Source organism: Betta splendens, chromosome 3 (genome assembly GCF_900634795.4).
Source record: "Betta splendens chromosome 3, fBetSpl5.4, whole genome shotgun sequence".
Classification (NCBI taxonomy): Eukaryota; Metazoa; Chordata; class Actinopteri; order Anabantiformes; family Osphronemidae; genus Betta; species Betta splendens.
In genome coordinates, this window is record NC_040883.2 from 11536543 (window position 1) to 11562154 (window position 25612).

Genomic DNA, 25612 nt, shown 5'->3' on the forward strand with positions numbered 1-25612 from the left:
TAGGTGTTCAGAAGGATTAGACCAATCAAAAACATCATTGGTGAATTAACCAGAGTGGATCTGTCCTGATCCAGGTTTCAAACTTTGCTTCTCTTCTCTTGTGACCTTGATAAAGTTGGTTAGGTCTCAGTCAGCACATTCGGCCTTTTCTCTCCCACCGCTCATCGTCTTCCGTGCTCCTCTCCACCAGCGGTGCTGTTTCCTTTTGTCTTGTCCTCCATGTTTGTCAGCAGGTCCCGTCCATCAATACACAGCTGTCAGTCACTGGAGTGACAATTGGCAGCTGTCGATAGAGTGCGGAGGGCTGATGGACCGTGTATAGGCTTCAGCTTCTAAAACAGTATCACCTGCCAATACATAAACACACACAAACACACACAGGCAGAGGAGCACAAAGACAGACACGCACATACCTTATTCTGTTCCCACCCGCATCACACTTGATCATCGCTGACACAGGAAAATTTGCTTTGGAAGGAATGAGATCAGATCAAATGTGGAAACAAAGAATCACCTTCTTCTTCCGAACACACACACACACACACACACACACACACACACACACACACACACACACACACACACACACACACACACACACACACACACACACACACAGATGAAGGTCTTTGATACGGCGTAGAGTCACTGACTCATGGCTCCCCCTGCTGGAGACCTGTAGGCCCTTTGCCTGTGACATTCCTGCCCCTGGTTAAACTGTAGCACATTTGCATTCATTAATTGATTCACTCATCCATCCGCTCACTGAATCACTGCTCTTTCTGTCTTACTCTAGCGTCTGTCTCACATTGTGTCTTTGTAGGAGTCTTTACACAAACTCTGACATTACTATGATTTTGTTGCATCAGCTGTGATGAAGACAATACACCAGTTCACGTTGTAGCCTGTGTGGTTCTGTTCCATTTGAGTCACTCCTTTCTTACTTTGTGGCTCGTTTAAAACCTGTCCCGTCAACACAAGTGTCTGTTCTGCGCAAACAGAACAGAGCGGGGACACGGCTGTCTGTCTGCTTCCTCTCCTTTGCACACATGCCGTCCATCCGCATGAGAAATGTGATTACAAATGAGAGCGTGAGTGAGAGAGCAGAGTGCCACAGCTGGCGTGGCATCTGGCTTGGCATATCGTTGCCCGGCCTCGCCCGCTGCCTGAGCGTTCTAATGTGGCTGTCGACAAGCCCATTAAGAAGCCATTACTAAATGCTTTGTCTCTGCTCTTCTTCCACGCCTTATAGCACAGGCCTGAGGGAATGCCAGCGACACGGAGGAGAGGGACTGGAGACAGGCAGCCGGGGAAATAAAGGAAAGAAACTTGGTCTAGAGGAAGACCCGAATTCGCTGCTTCTGTGATTCACACTTTAAACTTGTCTAAAACTCGCTGAGTGTCACGAGGCACAAAGGACGTCAGATCAGAACCACACGAGGAAGATGTGCCTTAGGTGCCGTGTGAAGTCGCCCCCTCCAAACCAAGGCTCAGAGCTGCTCTAAATAATTTAACTTCAGATTTAAAAAATAAGTTGGGGAAGCCTTTAATAAAGTATGTGGAATTCACTGTAGGAACCTGTTTCAGCCAGTAATTCATGGAGCAAACAAAGAATTAAATCATTGGTCACTCATTCATGCATTAATATGTTTTATTAGTTTATAATTGTATATCGCTTAACAAAAAATGGCAACATTCTCAGTTCACATGTGTTTGGATGCCTGCTGTGCATCAAATGGTTGAATTAACTGTATTGTTACAGCTCTGATGTGAAATTAAATTACACATTAGCCAATGCGTGACCTTCCTGACCCTCATTGTGTTGGTCCTAGATCATTTAACAATGTATAGAAAAGTTAAGCTGATGTAAATGGGCTCCATTCATTCATAGTGATGTGTTGATGTAGCTCATGCCGATAAAGGTGAAGTTCATGACTCACAGCAGGCACCATTACAAACACAATATACAAAATCCAGTGAATTTTTATTGCTACCTGTGTTTATATTTCAGGCCAGAAAGAGATGTGCCACAAGCTGCTTGCCCTGGAAAACACACTTATCAAAGTTGTTGTAGGCGTCGAATGCCATCTTGAACGGCTGGAGGGGAGGAGAGATGGGGGAGAAGGAGAGTGATTAATGCTAAAAAGGTATTTAGATACCTGAAAATTACAAAACCATTCATTCAGTTACTGTGCTCCTTCAGCACAGTGCACTTTATTATACAAAGCAAATCAGCACTTATTCCATGAAGACGAGTGAGACAGGGCAGTTTCTTGTCTTATATAAATGTGAATGACTCGTCCATCATGATTCACATAAACACTCACCGCCTGTGTGTGTCTGTGTGTGTGTGTGTGTGGGTGGTTGCAGCGTTGAACTGCTCTTTTAATAAGAGTGACTGACAGGTTTCTCATCAGGCCCTGAAGCCTGTTCTGAGTTAGACTGAGAGAACGCACGTACAACACAGTTCCATAACAACAACGCTCACAGAAACATGTTTTGACCTGTGATGGTGTAAAACCGCACCGTAGCAGAACCGTGGTTGGATAATTCACGTGTGTGTGTGTGTGTGTGCGTTTGTGTGCATGCGAACGTCTGCACCGGCTGCTGGAACTAAGCGGGGCTCTTAATCACGGCTGTAACGGGCAACATTAGCGGCAGCAGGCTAATGATGAAAACCTGAGTCTCCATGCAAACCCTGACCTCCTTTTCTGCTGCGATGCACAAAAAGCTGTAGCTCCATAACCTATACACTCACGTGTTCACTCACATCAACACGTTTTGGCAAGAAATACTGCAGAACATGGCTGAAATGTGTGTATGCACACACCTTCAAACACATGGCTGGGTTCTGAGCCCATGTTCGTGAGCAGCCTTATCGCTGTGTGTGAAATACAGCCAGTTCTCCAATTTACACTAGAACACTTAGATTAACTTGAAAGTTGTGCGGTTCGGGAAAAAAAATTATCTTTAACTTCACCAGAGGAAGAAAGAAAAAGAAAGACGAAGTAGTAAATGATAGAGCAGGATGAGAAGAGAAAGATAAATGGACACGTAACTATTAAATGAAATGTAAATGAGAGCGAAAAGAGAGAAAAGACCATCAGAACATGAGACAGATGGCTAAAAAAAAGACGTCAACGACAGCAGAGAGTGAGTAGTTATGAACCAGTGTAAAGTTTTGATGAAGGACAAACTAATGTCAGGGACTGGGGCGGTTCGGGCTTCCTGCTCCCCGGCTACCACATGTGATGCCGCCTGTCACTCACACTCTATCGCCATGACAATCATCATAATGCCGATGCCTGGGGGCGGGGACAAGCCTGTCCTTGTAACAAACAAAACCCCTCCGTGGTCTGACGCCAGCAACCGCCGAGACGATGTCTCACACACACACACACACACACACACACACACACACACACACACACACACACACACACACACACACACACACACACCACATGGTGAGACGCTACACAAATAGCTCTCAACTCCTAAAATTTTCATCTTAAAGGAGTCATATCATGCTTTTCATTCTAAAAAATATTAGACTTTAATGTCTCAGTAAGGTCTCTGTAAATTTTCAACCCATAAAACCCTTTAGATCGTCCACACTGCCCCTGTCAATGTGTGGTTTTCACTCCCCATCAGCAAACGCTGTGTTTTCTGGGCGTGTCGCAAGCGAAGCTGCTCACCACACCTCTGTGCGGAAGCGCATACCTTTTTTGTTGTTGTTTTTTTTTTTAAATTGGCTCCATGGATACGAGCCACCGCACGGTTACGATACAATAGGTGGCAGTAGTGCGACATTGAGAATACAATCCACCGCCATCGTCCACAGAAGAAGACCCACTACAGAACTGCACGACGTTAGCCAGCCAGCTAGTTCGTAGCGTAGTAGAACCATACGTCTACGATCCCGAATCTGACCCTGAAGCTGAAGAGGAGGCTGTTGAAGTCACCACATTTCGGCTGATGCAAGATGTGTCTCATTGGTAATGTCGCATTTACTTCAATTTAATTGATTTATGCAAAGCGACTAGCGGTTGCTAATGCGTATGCTAAATGGCGTGTGCAGCTTCAATATTCACAACACGACTTACCTGGAAAACTCTCGTTAATAGAAAACACTACTTTAGCTTACATTATACAAATAAATAAGTTTGAGAGCATAGCTGAAATAATATAAATACATTTTACATTTACACATTTCACTGTTTTTGTCTTACTTGTGCTGCTGCTCTGACAATTTTATTTAAAAAATGTGCATTAATATTTAGAGCAATCACTGCATGACCTACCTGGGAACAAAAAGCATTGGTTCAAATTATATATTGACCTAACGTATTTTTACTGCTTTTAAATATGTTTTTTGTCATTCATGATAAATTTGACAGTAATATGTCTCTGTATCTAAAGTTGTTACAGGTATCTAGTCTACAGAGGCTAGTGAGCTGGTGCTGAGGATTCCTGGGGTGAAGAATCTGAGTTGCCATCTCTTCATGCTTGGGTTGTAGATGAAGGCAGTTTCCTGATGGATAAAACACTAAAACACTCATAGTATGATTCATGTAGACCACCTGTAGAATAACTCCTTTACCATTTGAGTAAAAATGTGTTTTTTGTGAGTGCAACACTCATTAAGAATTTTTTTAACTTTATTTATATATAATTTATATGCGTTTTATTTATGGCCGCTTCAACTTTATAGCTTAACATATTAGAAAGAGAAAAACATGTAATTTCAATACTATGATTTCCCAAATAAAAGTGTTTTCCCTTCAGAAACAGAGTTCAGTGAAATACATAATAGTTAAAGCCAACTTTATTGTAAACCAAAAAAATACACCACTACTCCAAAGCTAGAACAAACTGTTACCTTCACACTCCAATGTGCAATGTATAGGTTACTGAGTTAATTAAGAAGTCTGGGGGTTTGAGGACGAAGGAGAAGCTTTTGCAGGGCCTTGCAGACGAAATGCATGAAAGTAGGGTAAACAGGGAGATGTGGTGATCCTTGTTCTCATCACTATTTGGAAGACTGAGCGGAAGCAGTCCTCTACCAGATGGAAGCTGTGGCTGTCCTCACCATCACCTCATCAAAACAAAAAGGTACTGCAATCAGAATTGTAGATTAGTGAAATGTTCATTATTATGTAGGTCAAAACCTTCTCTAATGTAAGAACACACAATTCCAGACAAAAAATTAAACCAAACAAGAGGACAGGCCTGTCTGTGCTAAAACAACAGATAAACACTTGTTACAATTCAAATATAAAATCTAAACAGTATATACCAATTAAAATCTTCTATTACCTATCTTACTGTTGGTACATACAAACTTACATACCTTTACTCCTGAGCTGGGCAGCAGATGTCTGTGTACCAACAGTCTGCAGTGATTTCTCTGTTTGACAGCCTCCTTGCATGTGGGCAACTGGGATTTGCCCTCCTACAGTATAGAAAAGACTGTTACATTTACTGTAAATTGTATTGGTCCTACAAATATAATGGCTATGGTACAAGCTATCGGTAACTGACCAGATAAGCAGCAGGTATTGTAGAGATGTGACTAATTAGCAACTAAGCTTGAAACACAACACAGTAATCATTCCAACTAATCATGTTAGAATTTGATAGAACAATGACATAACCCCAAATCACAAGTTGATTTAGGCTGTGATACAGGACGGGGTAATAACAAACACAACCGCGTTCTTCTGCAGGTTCTTTTTGTAGCGATCGACCAGCTGTAGCTCTAAAGTGCAAAGGCCTAAAGGCATGCTAACGGCTAACGCAACACACAAACAGGAGCGGCAGCACGTCAACAGGACAAAAGCTCGATCCACCGCTTCCTGCCTGTCACCGATCGAAGGCCCATCGCTATTAGCTGTTCCCCACACAGGTGTGTGGTTGCGCCAACTCAGAGTAGCACATTTGAAAGGGACAAAGGCTCGGTTGACTCACTGTAGCCGTTAGCGACGCTAGCGATTAGCTTGTCTCACATGTGGGTTACTGCATTTTAAACAGACCCAACTATCATATTTAGATATCACAAGTATCAAGCACAAACTTACTACAGCGAGCTAGATCCACCGCTTCCTGCCTGTCGCCGCTGGAAGGGCGATAACGATCAGCTGTTCCCCGCAGGTGTATGCGATTACAGAAAAAGGACAGACGCTAGACCCACCGCTCCCTGCCTGTAGCCGCTCGATGCCGATAGTCATTAGCTTTTCTCCACACAGGTGTGTGGCTGCACGAGCCCACATGAGCACATTTGAAGGGGACAAAGGCTCGGTCGAATGGCTGTAGCCGTTAGCATAGCTAGCTAGTAACTTGACTCACACATAGGTTACTACATTTTAAACGGACAAACTAACATTTTAAAACATTATAAATATCAAGCATGTACTTACTTCAGTGAGTGGATGACGGACTTTAGGAATAGATCCTTTTTTTCCAACAGGAGCCGTTAAACAAATCCAGCATTGTACGGACCCTCGTTTGAAATGCACATACGTATAAATGCTGAGGCAGTGTTTCTGGCACCGGTCCGTTAAAAATAAAAGTGACCCACAAATCCTCACTTGTTGATCCCTTGGTAAAGTGAATAGACTTTGGTGTTGGTTAGAACACCCAAGAACCGAACTATTTCTATGGGAGGACTTGGGCGCTGCCGTGCTGGTCTGTTCACGGTGAGTGAGAGGGGGGAAATGGCGGAAGTCCAGTTTTGGTTCGGGATCATTGTGGGGGTGGTGGTTCAGGATTTGCAAGGAGAACTTTCAACCAGTATGACGAAACCTGGGGAACGGCCTCAGAGTAGGTCGTGGCTGTTTTCATTGGATGAGAAAATTTACGTTTTCAAAATGTGAAAAAAGCAGGAAATGCATTTCTACCGTGCTCAGTGTGTGTATATGTGACCCATAGAGTCATAGGGACGCTCCAAAATGTCTAAAATGTGGATTTTGCATGATATGGGCCCTTTAAATAAAGATGAAAGCTCCATTTTCCAGTCGTGGTGATGTGAAGTGAAGTGTTACTGTCACTGTGTCTCAAACCCACTGCATGTTTTGTCAAACATGCTTATTTTATACCTAGAATCATGTCAATGTCTGTGCATCTGGATCAAACGTATTCATTGTATACATTCTAACTGGTCCTGTTAGTAGTGTGTGTGTGTGTGTGTGTGTGTGTGTGTGTGTGTTAGCCAGAGGGTTGGGAGCAGGGACTTGTCAGGATGAGGAGGAGATGGCGAACTGGATGGTGATGCCAGCCATGTGTGACAGCTCCTTCACACACATACGCAAACACTCACACACATGCTGTAGCCGCCCCAAACCTGCCCCGGCCCGCGCTCCAGAGCTGTGAAAGCTGGGATGTAGAGACGAAAACGAGACTGGTGGAACCTCCCTCCCCTTCACTGGAGGCTGCTCGGTGCGCGTGTGTGCATTTGTGTGAAAGGTGGTGGGTTGGTGGCCTGGCCTGGGCGGGTGGGGGCTCCAAGTGTCACATCAATTTGTGGCTGTGCTGCTCTGAAAGAGGCTAACCCCACTGCCACTTAGGCTTAGAACGCCAGTGAACGGCACGCTGGCAGACAGGGCACATCCATGCACAGACCTGTGAGCTTGCATGGCTGTAACGGTTCCATAGCAGTAGAATATGAAGATGTTGCACATGACATGCTTTGAATTGTTGAGAAATGTTGAATGTGGGGCTGAAATAAAATGTGTCACTGCAGCCAGACTCCATAAATCTTACTGTTAATTTATTCTCCATCTATTGAAGTGTTTGCTCCTTGATGCCTCTGAGCCAGGAGCACAAACAGCAGGAGTTGCTGGTTCGAAACCTCGTCGTATGACCCGTTCAGGGCCTCAGACCACTTTAACCACTTGTGTCCATTAACAGGCTCCACATATCATTTTGCTCCCTGGGGACCAGGTGTGCTCTAACCAACCATTTACCCTCTCCCACTCTCATTGCTCCCTCTCTGTGTCATGATGTTACTCAATGAGAGACGACAGCAGTGAAAAAATATGAGATTGATTTATTTGCTTCAGTGTTCTTTGGGATGGAGCCCTCTCCCGAATCCCTGCCTCTCTTTCTCTGCAAACTGAAACCAATTAGCGAGCAGAGCACTTGTAGCGGGGAATGTAGGGCAAGCGAGGAGTAATAAAAAAGTATTGACTTTTCTGTGACTGTACGTGGCGTGAAAGGGGTGCCGCGGCCTTGTCCGACATGAAAGGAGCTCCATTAATTTCACTTATTTCACCCAGGACCCTGTCAGGAGGCCCTAATGTGCACTTCTCACATGCAGGCAGTCAGACACAGCGCAATGCAGCTCCAACCTGGTTACCAAATGAGTTTACATTATATATCAGGGAAGGCAGACGGCGGGTGGCGGGGTGGGGGGCCAGAGTAAATTCTTATTCCCTGGTTGAGACACAGAGCGAGTCCTTTCATACGTGGCTGATTTTGCACCAAGTATCACCTCTTCATCCTCCTCCTGTCTTTCTTTCTTTCTTTCTTTCTTTCTTTCTTTCTTTCTTTCTTTCTTTCTTTCTTTCTTTCTTTCTTTCTTTCTTTCTTTCTTTCTTTCTTTCTTTCTTTCTTTCTTTCTTTCTTACTTTCTTACTTTTTTCTTTCCTGTATTAGAGGAACCCAACCTCAGTACATTACTACCCCAGCATCCAGAGATTTCAGGTGCAGAGATGTTACAGGCCTGTTGTAGAACATTGAAGGGTTCAAGAAAAAAGCAGCCTGTCTTTATCTGTTTGAAGCTTTGTAGTCGCACATGGAACAAATACCAGCGTCCTGCTGCTTGGCTGTCATATGCACCATTCAGAACCAAATCCAGTTCCAGTCCTGATACAGAGATGGGTACAAAGCAGATCTAACACCTGAGACCCTGGACATGGTTCTGAAGAAGTGGGCACTACACAAACAGTCGACACTGGTTGAGCATGCCTTCCATGACCTGTGTGTCAAGTCATGGAATGTAATTCCTGCTCTCTGTGAAAAGTCTGGTCTGTTAAACATCAGATTCATCGATCGATTAAGCTCATCTATCTTTCTTCAAGGTAGCAGTGTTGGAGTGAGCCCACTGCCACCAGGTACATCCCATTTACCTGGAGTTTTGTGCATGTCTGTGTTTGCTTGTTTGCATCTGTATGCTGGTATTTGTGTGCACGCAGACACACCATGACTGTGTGTGTGAGAGAGAGAGAGAGACAGGAGTGTGAGAGGCTATCTGCAGACAGAAACTAATCAGTGTGTGTGAGATAAGAAAGCAGCCTTTATGGTGTATGGTAATCAGCATCCCCTCGCCCTGCCACCGCCATGCATAATCACCACGACTTATTCACATGATTGATGAAATATGCGTCTGTGAAATCCGAGCTGCTTTTGTTATCATCCTGTTTTCCCCTCTACCCCCTCTCTTCCCTTTTCTCTCAGTCTCTTCTTGTCTTGTTCAACCTCTCTGTCTGCGTACGCGTCTCTGTCCTGCTCTGCAGTGGCCAAAGATGTTTGGATCCATGTACAAACAAGAAATTACGCACTCAGCATGGGGTCTTACATACACGCAAACATTGACTCGCCTTGTGCTTTTCCCTCTTAAGGTAGGAATACGATGGATGCTTGATGGAAACAGAAACGATAAGAATAAGAGAGCGCTACAACATGAAGACATTAATTGTTCTGTCCTGCAGAGAAAAGTCTTGGCTGGATTAGAAGAGGATGAAAGGAAAGTGATAGAGTGATAGATATAATTAGATAGATGCTTCAGAGAACTCTCGTCATTGACACTCAATCGCGTTAATCAGGAAATGAATGCAGAATCACAACTAATGCAACAAATAGAAAAAGGAGGAATAAGCTCCAGTTGGCAGTGACTGGTCGCTGTTGCAAAAAGACACACACCCAGGACACAACCTGTTTCCAGTTGCAGCTTCTAGTAAAGTACACCGCTCCCTTTAAGTCATCCAGTGAGCTGGGACATAAGAGGAAAAGCTCAGGATGAGGGTTGAGACTAGGACTTTGATTTGAGTTGATGGCAGGTTCTAAGGGAGGGTGGGGGCTGAGTCGCAGGCTAAGATTAAGATTGGGGCTGGGGATGGTGAATTAAGGCCCCCAGCCTCGGGGCGCTATTACACATCTATAATGAGAAATGTGGAGGGGGGGCTGCCTTTGCACCTCGGCACGCTTTAGATTAAATATGCACAATTCCCATGCAAAATGGAGCGGGAGCAGCCAGGACCAGGCAGGACCAGCGGTGCTGTCTAATCCCCTCTGCTGGAGTTGTTTCAGCCAGGGTTAACAGGCTCATCAGTCAACACAAGCTGCTTAGCACAGGACATCAAGGCCATTTGCAGGTTTAAGTGTTTGTGATTGCTTCCCTTTCCAGATTCCTCTGCCACCCCCACCTCCTTCCACCGCTCTGGTGCTCCCTGCGCTGGCTAGGACTATAAGACACACACACAGCATCTGATGGCAAAGGTAGAGATGCGCACACACACACACAGGCCAGGTTCTCACACAGTGGCACATGATCATAAAGTGCTATCCTCCTATAGCTTTTTCTAGTAGCTAAGTACAAGTCCACGTGTTCTCTCTCTCCTGTAGCCATTGTTCCTGTGTAACAGTAGCTTCATCACATCCATTTGCATTTAACAGCCAGTTTTGACTTCTATCACCAGCTCCGCCAGATGAGAGGGTTGTCATGTTCGTTGAGTAGCGTGGGCTTGGTGTGTTATGGTTGGCAGGAAGTGGAGATGGGGAGTTCCGCTAAGCACTGTAGATGAAGAGAGAGCAAACAAACAAGACGGGAAAGGAAAAGAAGGAGCGATGGCAGGAGATGGAGGTGGGAAGTGATTTTACCACAATACATACAGTATGGTTCAGTGGAGCATAGCCGGGCAGGGACAGGCAGACCATTAAGCACACACATCCTTATCCTGCTTGTCTGACTGTTTCCTCCTATGTCCAAGTTCACATGAAGGGAAACTCCAGCCTCTAAATATCACTTCACTTTGAATAAGGGATGACAGAGCACTTTATACAGTAGAATTGTTTGATCTTACTGTTTTGGAAAACTTATTCAGATGAAATGTCTTATAATATATAACATCACAATTTAAATGTTCTGCTTATTAAATCACCGAACCTTGTTGAGCTTTTTTATTTCATTGATTCTGTTCACACTTGGTGTAAAAAGACTCACCCTAACGTTTATCTACAACTACAACCTACTCAACCCTGAAGATGTGAATATTTGCAATGATAAATTGCCAGTTTATTTATTACTTTCAAACAGGAGGTTAACACAAATTCATACAATTAAGAGCAAAAATTGGCCTCAAGTGACCTGAGTTGATCTAGTCAAAGCAGCTTTGAACATAAATAATAAATTCTAATGTCATTCAATCTCTTAAGTCACATCGAAATATTATTGCTAATCATTTAATTGAACCTTTCCATTCATTTAATATCGCGCTGTGTGCACTCAGCCTCCATCGTTACTCTGTATGCAGTCCTCACTGTACAGAAATCCATCGTAATGGAAACGAAGTCTTGGGTTAATTGATAAATCTGAGGTCCTGAGTAAGAAGGAGTGTGGCAGGGGCGATGTTTTACAGCTGTGCAAATGAAGGGGCTGCAGAGTTTTACACACGCCATAAAATGGTTATGGAGAATTAGCGCTCTTCCTTTGTCACCGAAGCAACGTGGACACTAATGCAAGGGCGCGATAACAGTGGAAACATATACAGAACATGAACACACACAAGGTGAAGGTGTGTGGGTTCACAGCTTTACGCCCACAATACAATGATGAAGATACGGAGGCCAAACAGTAGGGAGGAGACTGGTGAGTGGAAAAGAGTGTTGTGTCGGCCTCTATACGAGCATATATACTGTACACAGAGATATGTACTGGTGCAGATCGGATGCCAGCCTCTGAAACTGCTGATAGGTGTCAGTCTAATGTGAAAGGAAGGAAATGCTCGGAGCGTCGACAGACACAGACGTGACCACTCATTGTAGTGTACAGTACTTGATTAGCACGTAGCCTCCTAATTAGCCATCCCATGGTTCCAGGCAGTACCTCTGGCGACAAGGGTAATAACACAACGACAGAATTAGCATGGGCACAGGACTTTTCTAAATCTACACTTTAGGGATTATAACCCTCACGAGTGATTTACCTTGGAATGAACATTACATTACGTTCCTAAGAGCTAATGGCAAACTACAGTGTTAACTACAGCCTCAGACAGCATATAGGACAGTGGTGGACTCTAACCTTCCTGCTCAGAAAAGGTTGATAAGATGCAGTAAAATGAGAGGGTTTGAGTCCAGCCGTGTGCATGCTTCCCAAAAAAGTCTCTCTAAATGCTTCTAGCTTGCGCCCACTAAACGAAGATGGGCAGGTTAATTGTCCGTAAGTGTGACTTGTTGTTTGTCTGTGTGTGTTGGCTCTGATGGACTTGGCCAGGGTGGCTTACTGACAAGTGGTGTTGGCTCCAGCATGAGGGAAAGCAGCTCTGATAATGAATGATGGATGGATGGCTAGGCGAAGTACGAGCAACCATGGATCCACAGTTAGTTCAGTGTTCTGCTTCCACTGGTACAGTAAGGGTTGGGCCGGGCTAAAAAGGCAGGAGGCTGCCTCCACGCTGCTGTGGACCGGCCTTCCACTGTTCCACCCCTCTTGGTGACTGCAGTGGTGAGAAATGGCACGTGTTTGCATGTCTTGGCAGTTTGATGAATTGTTTTACGGCGACACAGATGGCCAAGGTAAACAAAGGTGCAGGAGTCATAGGCTATTTCTAGGACTTGGTTTGGGCTGGGGATGTTGTGTACATACTGCCAAGAGCTGTGGACGAGAACAAGGAGAAACTGGGATATGGTAATGATGAAGCTTTAGGCTGTGTAGTGGAGCAAGGCTCGCAGTGACGATTACAAGCAGGGATAGGTAATGTGGCAGAGGCTGGGTGAGAGGGCTGTGGCTAGGGCTTGAAAATAATTAGGAACATGGCTGGATAACACAGCTAGATAATGTGGCTGGGGGGAGGCTGGCTGGGCACCGTATGAAGATGATGAGTACCATGGTTGAGCTGTCCACTCCATTGGCCTTGTGAGCTGTGACAAGAAGCTCTGCTGGCTGCTGCCGTAGCTAGAGGTGATGCCAACGATAGGACTAATGCACTAATTACCACTGAACCAGAGGAGAGAGAGAGAGAGAGAGAGAGCGAACGAGGTGGAGGGAGATACTGGACAATAGAGTGACAGATAAGGGAAATGTGAGGTCTGGATGAGCCCTGAGTGACAGCAGTATGACATGACTGGGATCAGAGCAGGCACCACTATCGGAAAATCTGGTTCAACAACAGGAGCAATATTAAAGAGCAGGAGGAGGTCAAGTCAAAGCAGCATGTCTGTGGTATTGAGCAACAACGGACAAAGGCTGGGCCATGTTGGTCTAAAAACATCACCTGCATAACATGGAGACACTAGTGTTCGTCCACTGAAGGTTATGCACAATAATCTATGTCATGGCCCAAGAAACACATGGCCAAATAAGGGTACTCTGACTATATAAAGGCTGTACTGAATATTAAAATATGTACTGGATAAAACACTATAATTTGACAACAGATATCATCAACACAAACAGCTGTAAAATCGTAATTTCTTTGTTGGCATGTATTTTATGTTTACAGTCTGTGTACAACAGAGGTTCAATTTTAATTGTAAGCCAAACTGTACCTCATGACTTGCATGACGGGCTGTTGTTTACTAGAGATGGCCAAACACAAAACGGTGCTTCTATTATTTTTGTGCTTGTCTAATCTACAGGGTAAAACCAGTGCTACTCCCCCAACCCACCGTGGACAGGAGACCACATTCACCCACCCACTCGCTGCCCGTACTTATTTATCCCCACTTCCTCGGGCCGTGTTAGTTCATTCCCCTGTCGCTGCTCTCTCCTTCTTCCCTTCCTCCTCTCTCTCTCTCTTGTTTCACTCCTCCTTTCCGGGCAATTGGGTCTGGGTGCCGGTTGTGGGGTGGTAAGAGGTTGGGGTGGAGCTGCTGGGAACTTTGTGTGTGTGTGTGTGTGTGTGTGTGTGTGTGTGTGTGTGTGTGTGTGTGTGTGCCTGCACTGGGAAGGGAGCTAATAAAGGACGGTGATCCATGAAAGGCCTTGAGCAAAGACACAGTCAATTACCTAATGCCTGGACCAGACCGCAGGGCCCACGCACACACAGTTTCTTTCTAACATGCTCTCACACACACACACACGCACCGAGCATACACCTCATTTACGTATACATGGAGAGGGGGCAGTGGAGGGCATAACTGGGAATTGTGTGTATGTGTGTGGGTGGTTGTGCATATGCGGGAAGGCAGTGATTTATTAAATTGCTGTCACTTTTGACAAATTTGTGCAACTCTAGTTGAAAGGTTTAGGCTGCGCCATGTCTGTGTTTCCTCTTCTCTAGGGGAGAATTACATGTTTCAGATCCAAACTTGGGCAGACCCAGGATAAACCCATGACTGTCCTCGCTCTGTACAGGCTGATGGCTGGTGTCCACCCTGCGCTGGCATGAGGACCTGGATTTAACATAGGTCTACAGTTGCTTGAATTTAATGTGTCATGGTGAAAACGGCTATAACAACTGTATAATTATATTAAATAACTATGCTAGCTGTGTTTTCCCTGTTTAAAATACGGTTTGCGCTCTGGTTAGTAATTAGTGTGTTGCTCATTTTCCACGTGTTTTTCAACCTACCTCCTCTTGGAGTTTGTGTATAATCTGCTATCTGAAGCTCTTGGCGTCGACCCAGGGAGTAAAAGCATCGCTGCTGTTGCTCAGCTGGTAGAGTGCATATCTTGTCCCTCTGCTTGGCAACAAACAACACACAGGTTCCACTTCAGGTTTAGTAAATAATCAAACAGTTACCAGGTTAAACATGAATCCAGAATGAATGAATGCAGGTACACATTAAACATAAACTCGAGATGCTTTTTTTTTTTTTTTTTTATGTGTGTTTATTTGTTTGGCTGCTGCGGCTGCAATGGAGGCTGCAGAAAAGTGTGTTTATGCTGTAATTCCAGACATGATTGTGCTGGAAAGAATAGTTCATGACACAGATCATAAACAGAAGATTAATATGTGGCTTTTAAGTGAAGACACACAAACAAGCATGGTTTGTAAAACCACACTCCTTGAAAAAAAAAAGGAGAGACGTCGCTGTGTGTGGCAGTGTGTTAATTTGCTTTTGACTGTGTTGACTGCCCACAATATAACATGACCGTACCTGCAATATTCAGTTTTATTCAATGCAGGTGCTTTGAATAAAACTAATTATCAATAACTTGTTCGAAGTTAAAAGCGTTAAGCTTGAATGCATACATAAGGGTATTTAAATATTTACTAGCTACAGTATACCTACCTAGTTTTACATTTGATAAATATACAATTTATGAGTTCATTACTTTTTAAAAGAAATTTAGAAGCACCTGTATCCCGGTATTGTCCCCAATGCGGAGTCTCACAGACTCGTGTTGTCGCAGACGACTCTGGGCTTCCTCCAGTTGTGCGTAACAGGCCTGCAGCCTCGACGTCAGGTCAGGACAATGCACACGCTGTTGCCACACTTCCCCAGGCTCTCTGAACACATCCTGAAATAAGCACAACAACCAGCAGACACCACTCAGATAATGATCACTCCATTTCTGTTTCAGGTCCCTGCCTTTTCTTTCTCTGATCCCTCTCCCTCAGGTAGAGGTGGCTTACTGTTAAAACCAGAGGCCAATCCACTTCATCTCTCCTCCTGTGACACAGACCGACAGAGATGCCGAGAGAGAGAGAGGGTGAGAGATGAAAATGATTTCAAGAGATAGAAAGGGAGAGTAAAATCAAGCATGTCATAATAAAAGTGAGGGATGCAGACAGGCAGGAGGATGAGGAAGTGAGAGAGGTGGAATAAAGAGAGGAAATGCACATCAGGCTGTATGTCCATTATGTTGTCTGATTAGCCTCAGACACACTTAATCAGACTTTATTTTCCCCCACTGTCAGTGAAGTCCTTTAGTGGTTTCTGTACCTCATTTAATGCAAGGTTTTTGAGTTCTGTTCATTTGTGGTTTATTTAATGTGGCCGTTAAAAAAATCCCATCATCAATGAAATATGATAAACACTTAAATAAAAACTTTTAATGTGCCTCACATCTAACTTTATCTTACCATACTAAATTAATAGTATGGTACGCAGAAATCATGGATGAGCTACGTCTGCAGCTAAACATTAAAATATGAACCAGTTTGATTCTTGTATTGTAACAAAGGACACTGACGCTGAAGGAGCATCGTTACTGCATGTTTTTTTTCCTGAACTGCTTGAAATACAGTAGTGTAAGTTTAATAAGTTCATGGAAGTAACTTGCACATCTTTAACATGATTCAGATTTTGGAGACCAGTCCAGTCAGTTAAATTTGAAGCAGCTGTGTGTCATTTTATTTTCTACACTGACTGTAGAGACGTGTGTTTCTAATGCCTGATCAAATATCAAACGTGCAAATACGAACAGAAGTTGCTTTCAGCAACTTCCTGTGCTGTTCCCTGCCCAACCTCATTTCTCCTCTTCATCCCCTGAGCATCATCATTCTTATCACACTGACTGATTTGCAATACAAGTCTAACAAAAAAGATATATTCTATTTGATGGTTACTAAAAGTAGAATAATACAAATTTATACAATTCTTACTGTACTGTAGAAATGGAGTAGAGGAATAAAAAGTTGGGCTTTTGCTTTTTGCAATGGGAAATTTCCAATTTTTTTTGTAAAAAAACTTTAATATACAATATATACTGTAATAAACTCAAGACAGGATGTTTTTTTGCTCAACGTGTCCAATGAAGAAGCGTAAGAACGTAATGCTGTACTGTACAACCCATGAACACTGTTCTGAGTAATGTGTAAACTTTGTGCAGATTAACTAAAACGTTGTTGCTTTGTTTAAGGTGACCTTCAGTTGTTGTTTGGTGTTAAAACGGAGGGAGGACGAGGGGGGAGATAGAGAGAAAGAGAGACAGGGACCCTGTCCTTGTTCCTATCGCCATGGGATCAGTGGCCTGGCCTGACCACTTCCACAGCCGGCACCTCAACCTTATCCATCACCACTAGATAGTTATCACAGCAGGAAAGGAGGGTGTAGAGCTGAGTACAAAAGAAATAATGGGGGACTTCCTGCACTAATCACACACTAAACAGGGAAACAAAAACAGAGGTGTATAAATAAGGACAAAAATGTATTTATCTCCATGTGGGCACAAAGAGACTTCCCTGATATCGCTAATGAACCTCCAGCTGTGTGTGCGTGTTTGTGTGTCAAGTACAGCTAATAAAATGAGACAAATCCACGCCTCATTTCTGCTCACTTATGTTTTACATTATGAGAAAGTAATAATAGGAAAAGCACTTTGCCATAAAGAGCTACAGAGCGTAAATAACACAAATGGTGAAATGGCTTCTCATCAAATCAACATACATACACAGATACATGCACAGACACAATACACAGACGGAGCCTGGAAGACTGTGCTGAGGGTCAAATGTTTGGGTGCTCTCATCGAAACATGTTGTTTTCTAAATTTTATATTCCAACACTGATGGTAAGACGTCAGTGAACACAGATTACCTAGGTTATCAATATACAGTTTTCACATCACCTCTGCTCAGCTGAAAGCCAAAAGACCTTTCATCCTCTGCCCATCACTTACTGTACATTCTAACGTACCTTCACTCTGACACAGTCCAGTAAATTCTTGTGCACGCACAGTTTGAAAAGCCGCACTGAACTCGCATAGTCACACACGGCAGTTCTAAATGAAGCGGACACTAAAGGCTGAGTGGAGTGGCCCCCAAGAGAGCTGTCTACCGTGTTTTAATGATGTCATACTGCTTTAAAACAGTTTAAAGTTCTTCTCCAATCCCCTGCAGGACAAGCGGAGATGTTGAGGCTCTGAGTATCAGTTAATCTAATCTTTTTACCTCTCGCAATGGTCTCTTCCAATTCACAGCTCTTACAGTTGCCACTGGCCTATACCTGTTTGTCTGCTATTGCTCTGCTTCGACAGTTTTACCTGCTGTTTCCTGCTGGCGATGGGGGGTAGTTTAAGCTTGGAGGCGTTGGAGGTTCTGGTAGTTTTTATCCCTGGAGATCCTGGACTCCCAGGGAGACTGGGGGGTGCTTGGCCAGGCATTCCCAAAGCACAGGCCTCTTCCCTCGAGGCCAGTCTGGTGGGAGCCTGGTACTTGACCTGCTTCAGCAGTAGCTCCATCTCATGGGGGTCTGGCCTGAATGGAGAGTTAAAAATCCCTGGGCACTGAGAGAAAAACAGAAAACAGGGACAAATGTAAACATGTTTTTATAGAGACACTGGTATCCAGTATTGATGAGTAGGAAGTGATTGGATGTATGAGCTGACTGGATATGACACTACTGATATTATATCAGTTAAGGCATCCTTTATGTTTATGTACTAAAATCCTGTTTTTTTCTGTCATGGGAACCGTCAAATTATAGAAGTGCCACCTCCTGAGAAGGCTGCAAATTCAATGAATGAATGCTGTTTAGCTATCATTTGTTCATAGTTTTATTCAGGTTTGTACCTGCTTTTTTGGTCATCACCCTTCATATACTCCCTGCATCATCAAGACCTAAACCTACTGTTGTTGCTCAACAGCACAAAAACATTTGTACACACATCAAACTTCGCCTCCACTCTGCTCAGTTGCTGTAGAGATTTGTTACAGACAGTCGCACTAATAATTATTCAAATCACAGTGATCCTTTTGCCTGTGTGTTAATTACTAGACCAAAGCTTTGAGTTGGAGGACTCTGTATCTACTCTATATGCTAATAGCACTGCCTGCTATTTAGGCCACTTTAAAAGACTGGGACAACGGAGAGAAAGGAGAGAGAAAGGGCATAAGTGGGCAATTGCTCCAAGTATATCGACCCAAACCTCACTCTTTTAAAATAACATATTATCAGACTGGTTAATTAGTAAATGCTTCATTATTAGACCATGAGTACTTCTGATGTAAATGTCAAGTGTTTTTGAATGAGTACAAAGTAATTAATTCAACAGTACTGAGCCTGATTTCCTAAACTATGAGCTGTAGACAGTGTTAAACAGCAGAGGATTTGAATAAGGCGACAGTGGAGCTAATGCACCATTTTTCTAGATGGGCAATGACTCAGTAGAAACACACAAACATGGAAACCTATAACAGCAAAACGTAATGGAGACTTGTAATAGCAACCAAACAACCATGAGCAGTTTATTTATATACAACACAATGATGTGGCTATGTAAACACATACAAATATAAAGGGACAGAAGACTGGGACACACACACACACACACACACACACACACACACACACACACACACACACGCAGCCTAAACCTACCAACCTACAGGAAAGAGCAATGATGTTGACCCCAGGAACACACCAGCTCTGTCTCTGTCAGGGGGACTTGGGGCCTTTTGGTAAGCTGTGTGTGTGTGCGTCTGTGTGTATTTGTGTGTGTGTGGGCTGGGGTCCGAGAAGTGAGAAAGGATGAACTGTGTGGGAGAGCCATCTATTCACTGCTGACAAGGTCAGCGCTACGAAGGGAAAGACTCCCCTGCCATATGCAGAGAAAGAGAGAGAGAGAGAGAGAGCTAGATGGACAGAGGGTGCAAAAACTTTTTTGTTTTCCTCTTTATGATTATTAGTTAACTAATAGACTTTATATAAAATAAAAAAAACACTATGATGCACATATAGTCCAAAGCATCTGGTGACTAAAACGTAAAGTACAGTATAAACTTTTTTTTTTACCAATTTTCTAGTAATCTGCTGTGTAAATGTGAGTGATTGTAATATTGTGGACACTGGATGGCTGCAGGAAGTACAGTACATTAGATGGTGAGGACGACTATGCTAGTCTTACATGCATGAAGGGGAGATAGGGCTGATGAGAGTGAGAGGAGTGGTGGTGCTGAATCAACAGTGACCAGTGTGCTTTGTCTTCATTATGATCCCAGTGGGGAGTCACAGAGATGCATGGATGCCACACACAAACAACCACACACATCCACACATCCACAGACACACACACCTGTGCCAGGGGAAGAACTAAAACACTCCACTCAGCACATCAGAAGCCCTAAGGACACTTCAAATTCTACTTCACTCAGCCCAACTGTGTTAGTGAAAGCAAGAACAAGAAGCCTTTCCTCTAGACAACGCTACATTACATCAAACTTCTATCATCAGCAGTGACACATGTTGTGGTGCTGATTTGTTGTATCTGTTTCTTTGTGCTCAGTATGGCACTAATTTGTTTCTGACTTTGTTTTGAATATTTGCCTATATTTGGGATTTTGAGGCATTTCTGTTTATGAAGACCAACCTGCTTTGTACTGAGGAGGTGGTGTAAGTGGTGAGCTTGCTTCACCTTGGCCCTCTGCTCTTTTACCATTTCCAGACTTTCTCTTGCTCTCTTCTGGAGTTCCTCAAGTTCACGCAGCTCCCTCCTACAGGACACACACACACACACACACACACACACACACACACACACACACACACACACACACACACACACACACACTGATTATTATACATTGATTATAAAAGTGTTTAAAATAAGTTTATTTCAGTTATTGCTTTGGTCATGTGTGTACATAAAAACATTCATAGTTTAAAACTGCTAAAATGGCTTCAGCACAAGTTTCTGTGTCTGCTGTGGGATAAACCGCCCATATCCATGTGTGTACGATTTAAATTTATACAATATACAAAGGTTTATTTCATGACGCATTGAGTGAAAGGAGATTTATAAATAAGCAACACTAAGTTTTAAAATAAAATAAAGTTTAGTTGGTTTACAATAAACAATTGGTGGACAAATTAATCCCTAACTCTTAAGCAATCATGTTTACAGCAAAAACTTGCAGTTCCATTTGTGCATACTGTACAGTACATTAGTTTGTTTTTGGAGCTCATATATCTGTAAAGTTTTCTTCAAGACGTCCTTCAAATGCTTAAGAAACTGGCTAACGATAAGAAGAAGACTGGGACAAACTTGTAAAGACAGAAAAGTTGTGGAATAAAAACAACAGAATGAGACTACTGCAGAAAAGAGAGAGAGAGCTTGACGCTACAAATGGGAGGATGATGGATATATTTCATCACTGCAGCCAGGACAGGTCCGTCTGTGACATCTGTTAAGCAAAGCGGGCTAAATGGGATGCATTAAAAGCCCATACACAGCAATTTCCTTCTGCAATCACACAGCCTTATTGTTACAAGGGGGTAATAACTTAAAAAGGGGCTTGGAAACAATTACTAACACACACATGCCATGGTAATGTGAAAACACACACACACACTAGGAGTAAAACCAATCTAATTCCACGAGAACAATACCAGTGAGAGTTTAGCCATAGCTCATCAGCAATCCTTCATCTCGTTTTCCTTCCCTATCCCTTCTTTCTTGTCTCTGTCCTCTCTACTGTTTCTTTTCACTTAACTCCTGCTTTAAATTACGAGCCTCCACTGTGGAATCAGAATATTCATAGCATGTCTGCAATAGGAGGTTAACGCATTCTGCGGCTGGTGACATTTAAAAGGAAATCACAACACCGTTCCCAATGCCTTTGCGTTTTCATTCCTTCCTCAGCACCAGATTAAATTACTAAATAAATGAAATATGCAGAGCACTGTGCCACTGTGTGAGAGCAAATCTAAATATGTCTGTGTATTTATGTAATACTAAGCACAGTAATTTAATACCATGTGTATTGACACATGCCTGTATGACTGTGAGTAAATATAGAGGTTGCTTGGCCTCTATTTGTCCACCTGGCTAACTTAATAATATGAAATATTAAGTTTCAGGTTACCGTGGGACAGTTGGACTCACAAACCAGTTGGGAGGTGTGTGTGTTTAAATGACATGTAGTTATTTTATGCATTAAACTTATGGCAGTGTTTTCAGGGTTCAGGACCTGTTTTCATATGTCTGTGTGTTTCTCAGCTGTCAGTATGATAATATCAGCGTGTGTGTGTATCAGGATCCTGCATGAGTGTGTATTGACGTTCGTGCTGCGTGTTCACACGGTTTAGCTTGTATGTGTGTTGACGTGTGTGTGTGTGTGTGTCATGCTGAATGGTGACCTTTGCTTCCCTGCCCCCAGCCCCAGTGTTATTAATTGCTGTGTAGTGGACAAAAGCCAAACAGATTTGTAACGGCTGAAGGCACCTCGATCTGTGTCGACCCAACCAGTCGCCACAACATACAACCCTCATTAGCCCTGTGCGGCACGTGCCCTTGTGTGTGTGTGTGTGTGTGTGTGTGTGTGTGTGTGTGTGTGTGTGTGTGTGTGTGTGTGTGTGTGTGTGTGTTTGTTTCTGTTTGTTTGACTGAGTGAGGAAAAAACAAAGAAACTACAAAAATGTGAAGATTAAAATCAAACCTTAGTGTATTTTGAATAAATAATTCTGTTGCTCATATCTTTATAATTAGTGTCTTTAAATAGTCTATGGATCCCAGACACCTGAAACAACAAATTATGTTACCTCATATCATATTGTCATGAAGGTCATAATTGTGTATTAAATATATCGTAAATGAAGTGTGATACAGAACATGTACATATTGTACAACTATGGAGTAGAGCTTTCTTTAAAGAGCTGCTGAACTGTTGGACAAGCTAATCAAACATATTTGAACTTTCAAATTACTGAAACCCTAACTGACATTTTCACCCTAGACTGCTAACTTATTTAAATGGATAATATAGTATTGCAAATCTTCTTCTTCTTTTTCAATTATTTACATCCTGGTTCACAGTGGGGCATCAAGAACTGATAGGATATCAGAGAGTGAGGCATTATGGGACAGCAGGCCATACCTGCGGTGACCCAGGCCAGCACCAGAGCAGCTAATTGGCCAGGTCTAAATTTTTAATGGAGCCTTGACCTGATTGGCTGTTTAATTGCTCCAATTAAATGATTCAATACTGTAGCTGGCGAAGCGGTGCAAGTCAGCCGCTCAATTCAGACAGTGACCAGTTCAATGTATTGAGCCTGCAACACCCTCATAACAAAGCACGTCCATTTAAGTGACTGACTGATTGATTAACTAATTCACTAAAGTAGTAAAACATGAGAGGCGTGGAAGCAAACAATGATCCCAGTGCTCAAAATGCCTAATGCTTTAAAAAAGAGAAAAGAAAACATTTCTCTGCTCTTTTCTTCATCGTATCACTTTTAAAAGTGATTTTCTAAAGAGGCAGGGAGCACACGACACACACACACACGCACGCACGCACGCGCGCGCGCGCGCGCGCACGCACGCACGCACGCACGCGCGCACGCACGCACGCACACACACACACACACACACACACACACACACACACACACACAGAATATACAAATCCAATCAGCCTGAAGGACTGAACTTGTCTCCACCCGAACTGGATCAGAAAGAAAAAGCAGCCAAAGAAAGACTGACGCATAGAAGCCGAGTGTGATCGTAAGGCAGGCGTGCAGGCCGGCCCACACTCTTCACCAGCGCAGCTGTCCTTTCATGAATGTCCTTGAGAGGGACACAAGAGAGGGAGGAATGGAGAGGGCTGGAATAAAAACAGACAGGGAAGAAGTAGAGAGGGTGTGAGACCGGGATAGCATGAGAACACAAGAATAAAAAAACTAGCGCTGCTCAGCCTAGCAACACCAAGTTCATAAATTCTCCCTGAGCTTCTCTCTGTTTTCTTTAGGATGTGTTAAAGGATTTGGCCGTGTTGTTGCCGCACGGCACAATTATTTATCTGATTATGGCAGTAATAATTACCCAGCTGTTTGTTGCAGATAGAGGAATAAGTCATGCAGTCAACAGGCCGTGTTGGTGGCAGCAGCGATGACACTAGCACATTTAGTAAATATGCAAAGCGAGCTTGCTCCGCTTTCCTAATTGCCCCCGTCGTCCCACTGCGTGCCCTTATTAAAGCCCAGTAACTTTAAGTGTCTCCCTGACAAAGTGATAAATTGTTGGGGTACCATGGAAAACTGTGGCAGAGTGGGGACTGCACCGGGGTCCTGACTTCATTAGGCTATGCAGAAGGAGAGGAAGGATGAATGAGGATGGACAATGAGGCACATTGAACCAGTGGCAGGAAAAGAAGGAGAGAAAGATACAGTGCAAAGCCGACTGAGAGAGAGGGAGAGTCAGCGTGAGGAAAGCAACACAAGCAGCACATTTGTTGGATCTAATGAAATGACACAGATGCTTTTATGTGCAGAAAAATGTCACAAGAGAGAAAGATTCTGAAAGAGTCAGAGAGAAAGAGGTTCAACAGTTTATGCAATACTCTGATTTCATTACCACACGCAGCCGATCAGCCCGCACGAAATGGGTATCATTAGTCCTCCTTTGAATAATTTATGCAGCAGGTTGGACGGACACACGGACTTGAGGGAGGGAGTGTGCCGGTGGATTAGAAAGTGGACCTTTGTGTGGCGAGTGATCAGGCGGCGTGCGATCTGAGGGCTCAGTGGCTAACACAGAAAGGATATTTTAAATAAATGCCGGCGCTGCGTTAATTGATCGTGACCCCTGGCAGCACTAAATAAACATGTGATTAACTGCAGAGAAAGTGACCTCGACACCCCAAACACTGTGGAGGAGGGGCTGTGTGTGCATGGAGCGGACAGGGATGTCCACATCCAGTCCCCACTAATCTGGATCCTTGTATCCTTATACATGTAACATGTAAATGAAATCAGATTATCAGATCTTTCTGAGGTGGCGTTATTAACATCTTGATTATCTAGGCAAAACTAAAAAATGCAAATATTACCGTTCCTAAGCTGTGTAATATTGTGTCTAAAGTATATTTTCACTAAAACTTTTGCAAATGCAGATTTTTAATACTTTATAGCTATGTGGTTAAGAGATTATGAGCATGATTTTATCTGCTCATTAATCACCTCATGGCATCAGAAGGTGAAGTTGTGCGTGTCTGCGTGCATCTGTGACAACACCATTATGGACTTTAACAGCCTGGTCCAGCCTACCTCTAAAAGTGTAAGGAGTGTGTAGGAAAGGTGAAACGCTGCTGGGGACCAGGGGGAGGGGGAGTCAGTGATCCAAGGAGCACTCTAACAAATTTACATTTAATTTTAGCAGAGGCCTAAAGATATTTTGTGGTAAAATATATTAGCAACATTAAAAATGTGACTATTAGCTAAACGTGATGGCTTTTTTTGTCAAAAATAAAAGATGGCGTATCTGTGGCAGTAAGCCCTGGAGCGCAGGATGTTTTATTAATGCACGAGCTGCGGTTCAAATAAGAGGCTAATTTTTAATTTCTTCACATCGTTCACTTCTCCCTTTTGGCCTCAAGCGTTCGGAAGACTTCTCCCCTCTCTCTCTCTCTCCTTTCCTGTCTGTCTTTTTGTCTCTCTCTCTTTTTCTTTCTTTCTTTCATTCCTTCACTTCTCCTTTTCTCTTTCATGCTGCCTGTTCTATTCCTGTAGG

General features: G+C 43.4%; 1 protein-coding gene and 4 long non-coding RNA genes across 12 annotated transcripts in view; 3 read left to right on the plus strand and 2 right to left on the minus strand.

Annotated features, from left to right (window-relative positions):
* The window catches only part of LOC114852475 (uncharacterized), a 25834-nt gene extending 24037 nt beyond the window's left edge, over window positions 1–1797 (plus strand). Inside the window, exon 3 of the long non-coding RNA XR_003785394.3 lies at window positions 1253–1797. This is a non-coding gene — a long non-coding RNA (uncharacterized LOC114852475). The remainder of the gene's footprint in view (window positions 1–1252) is intronic.
* The window catches only part of spata17 (spermatogenesis associated 17), a 29247-nt gene continuing 5268 nt past the window's right edge, over window positions 1634–25612 (minus strand). Inside the window, exons 6-10 of one of the 6 annotated variants that reach the window (XM_029144881.3) lie at window positions 20477–20600; window positions 18152–18394; window positions 15524–15685; window positions 14793–14901; window positions 1634–2097 (exon numbers count right to left, since the gene is read on the minus strand). In XM_029144881.3, the coding sequence (XP_029000714.1) occupies window positions 2060–2097; window positions 14793–14901; window positions 15524–15685; window positions 18152–18394; window positions 20477–20600 (676 nt within the window). In that variant the 3' untranslated portion in view covers window positions 1634–2059. Of the gene's footprint in view, window positions 2098–8509; window positions 12106–12133; window positions 14614–14792; window positions 14905–15523; window positions 15686–18151; window positions 18395–20476; window positions 20601–25612 lie in introns of those variants that run through there. The other 5 variants (XM_029144880.3, XM_041070075.2, XM_041070074.2 and 2 more) reach the window with 5 other exon arrangements.
* LOC129603896 (uncharacterized) lies at window positions 2008–17664 on the plus strand. Of its 3 annotated transcripts, none has more exons than XR_008694222.1 (6): window positions 2014–2147; window positions 9457–9620; window positions 10406–10497; window positions 10698–10861; window positions 15518–15877; window positions 17030–17664. It is a non-coding gene; the product is annotated as an uncharacterized LOC129603896 (long non-coding RNA). The 3 variants fall into 3 exon arrangements; XR_008694220.1 differs by having other exon boundaries at window positions 10764–10861; XR_008694221.1 differs by lacking the exon at window positions 9457–9620 and having other exon boundaries at window positions 2008–2147; window positions 10764–10861.
* Window positions 3505–6782, plus strand: LOC129603895 (uncharacterized). Its single transcript, XR_008694219.1, has 2 exons — window positions 3505–3998; window positions 4423–6782. It is a non-coding gene; the product is annotated as an uncharacterized LOC129603895 (long non-coding RNA).
* On the minus strand, window positions 4811–6559 carry LOC129603894 (uncharacterized). The gene is made up of 3 exons (XR_008694218.1): window positions 6420–6559; window positions 5354–5455; window positions 4811–5098 (listed from the first exon to the last, which is right to left on the minus strand). It is a non-coding gene; the product is annotated as an uncharacterized LOC129603894 (long non-coding RNA).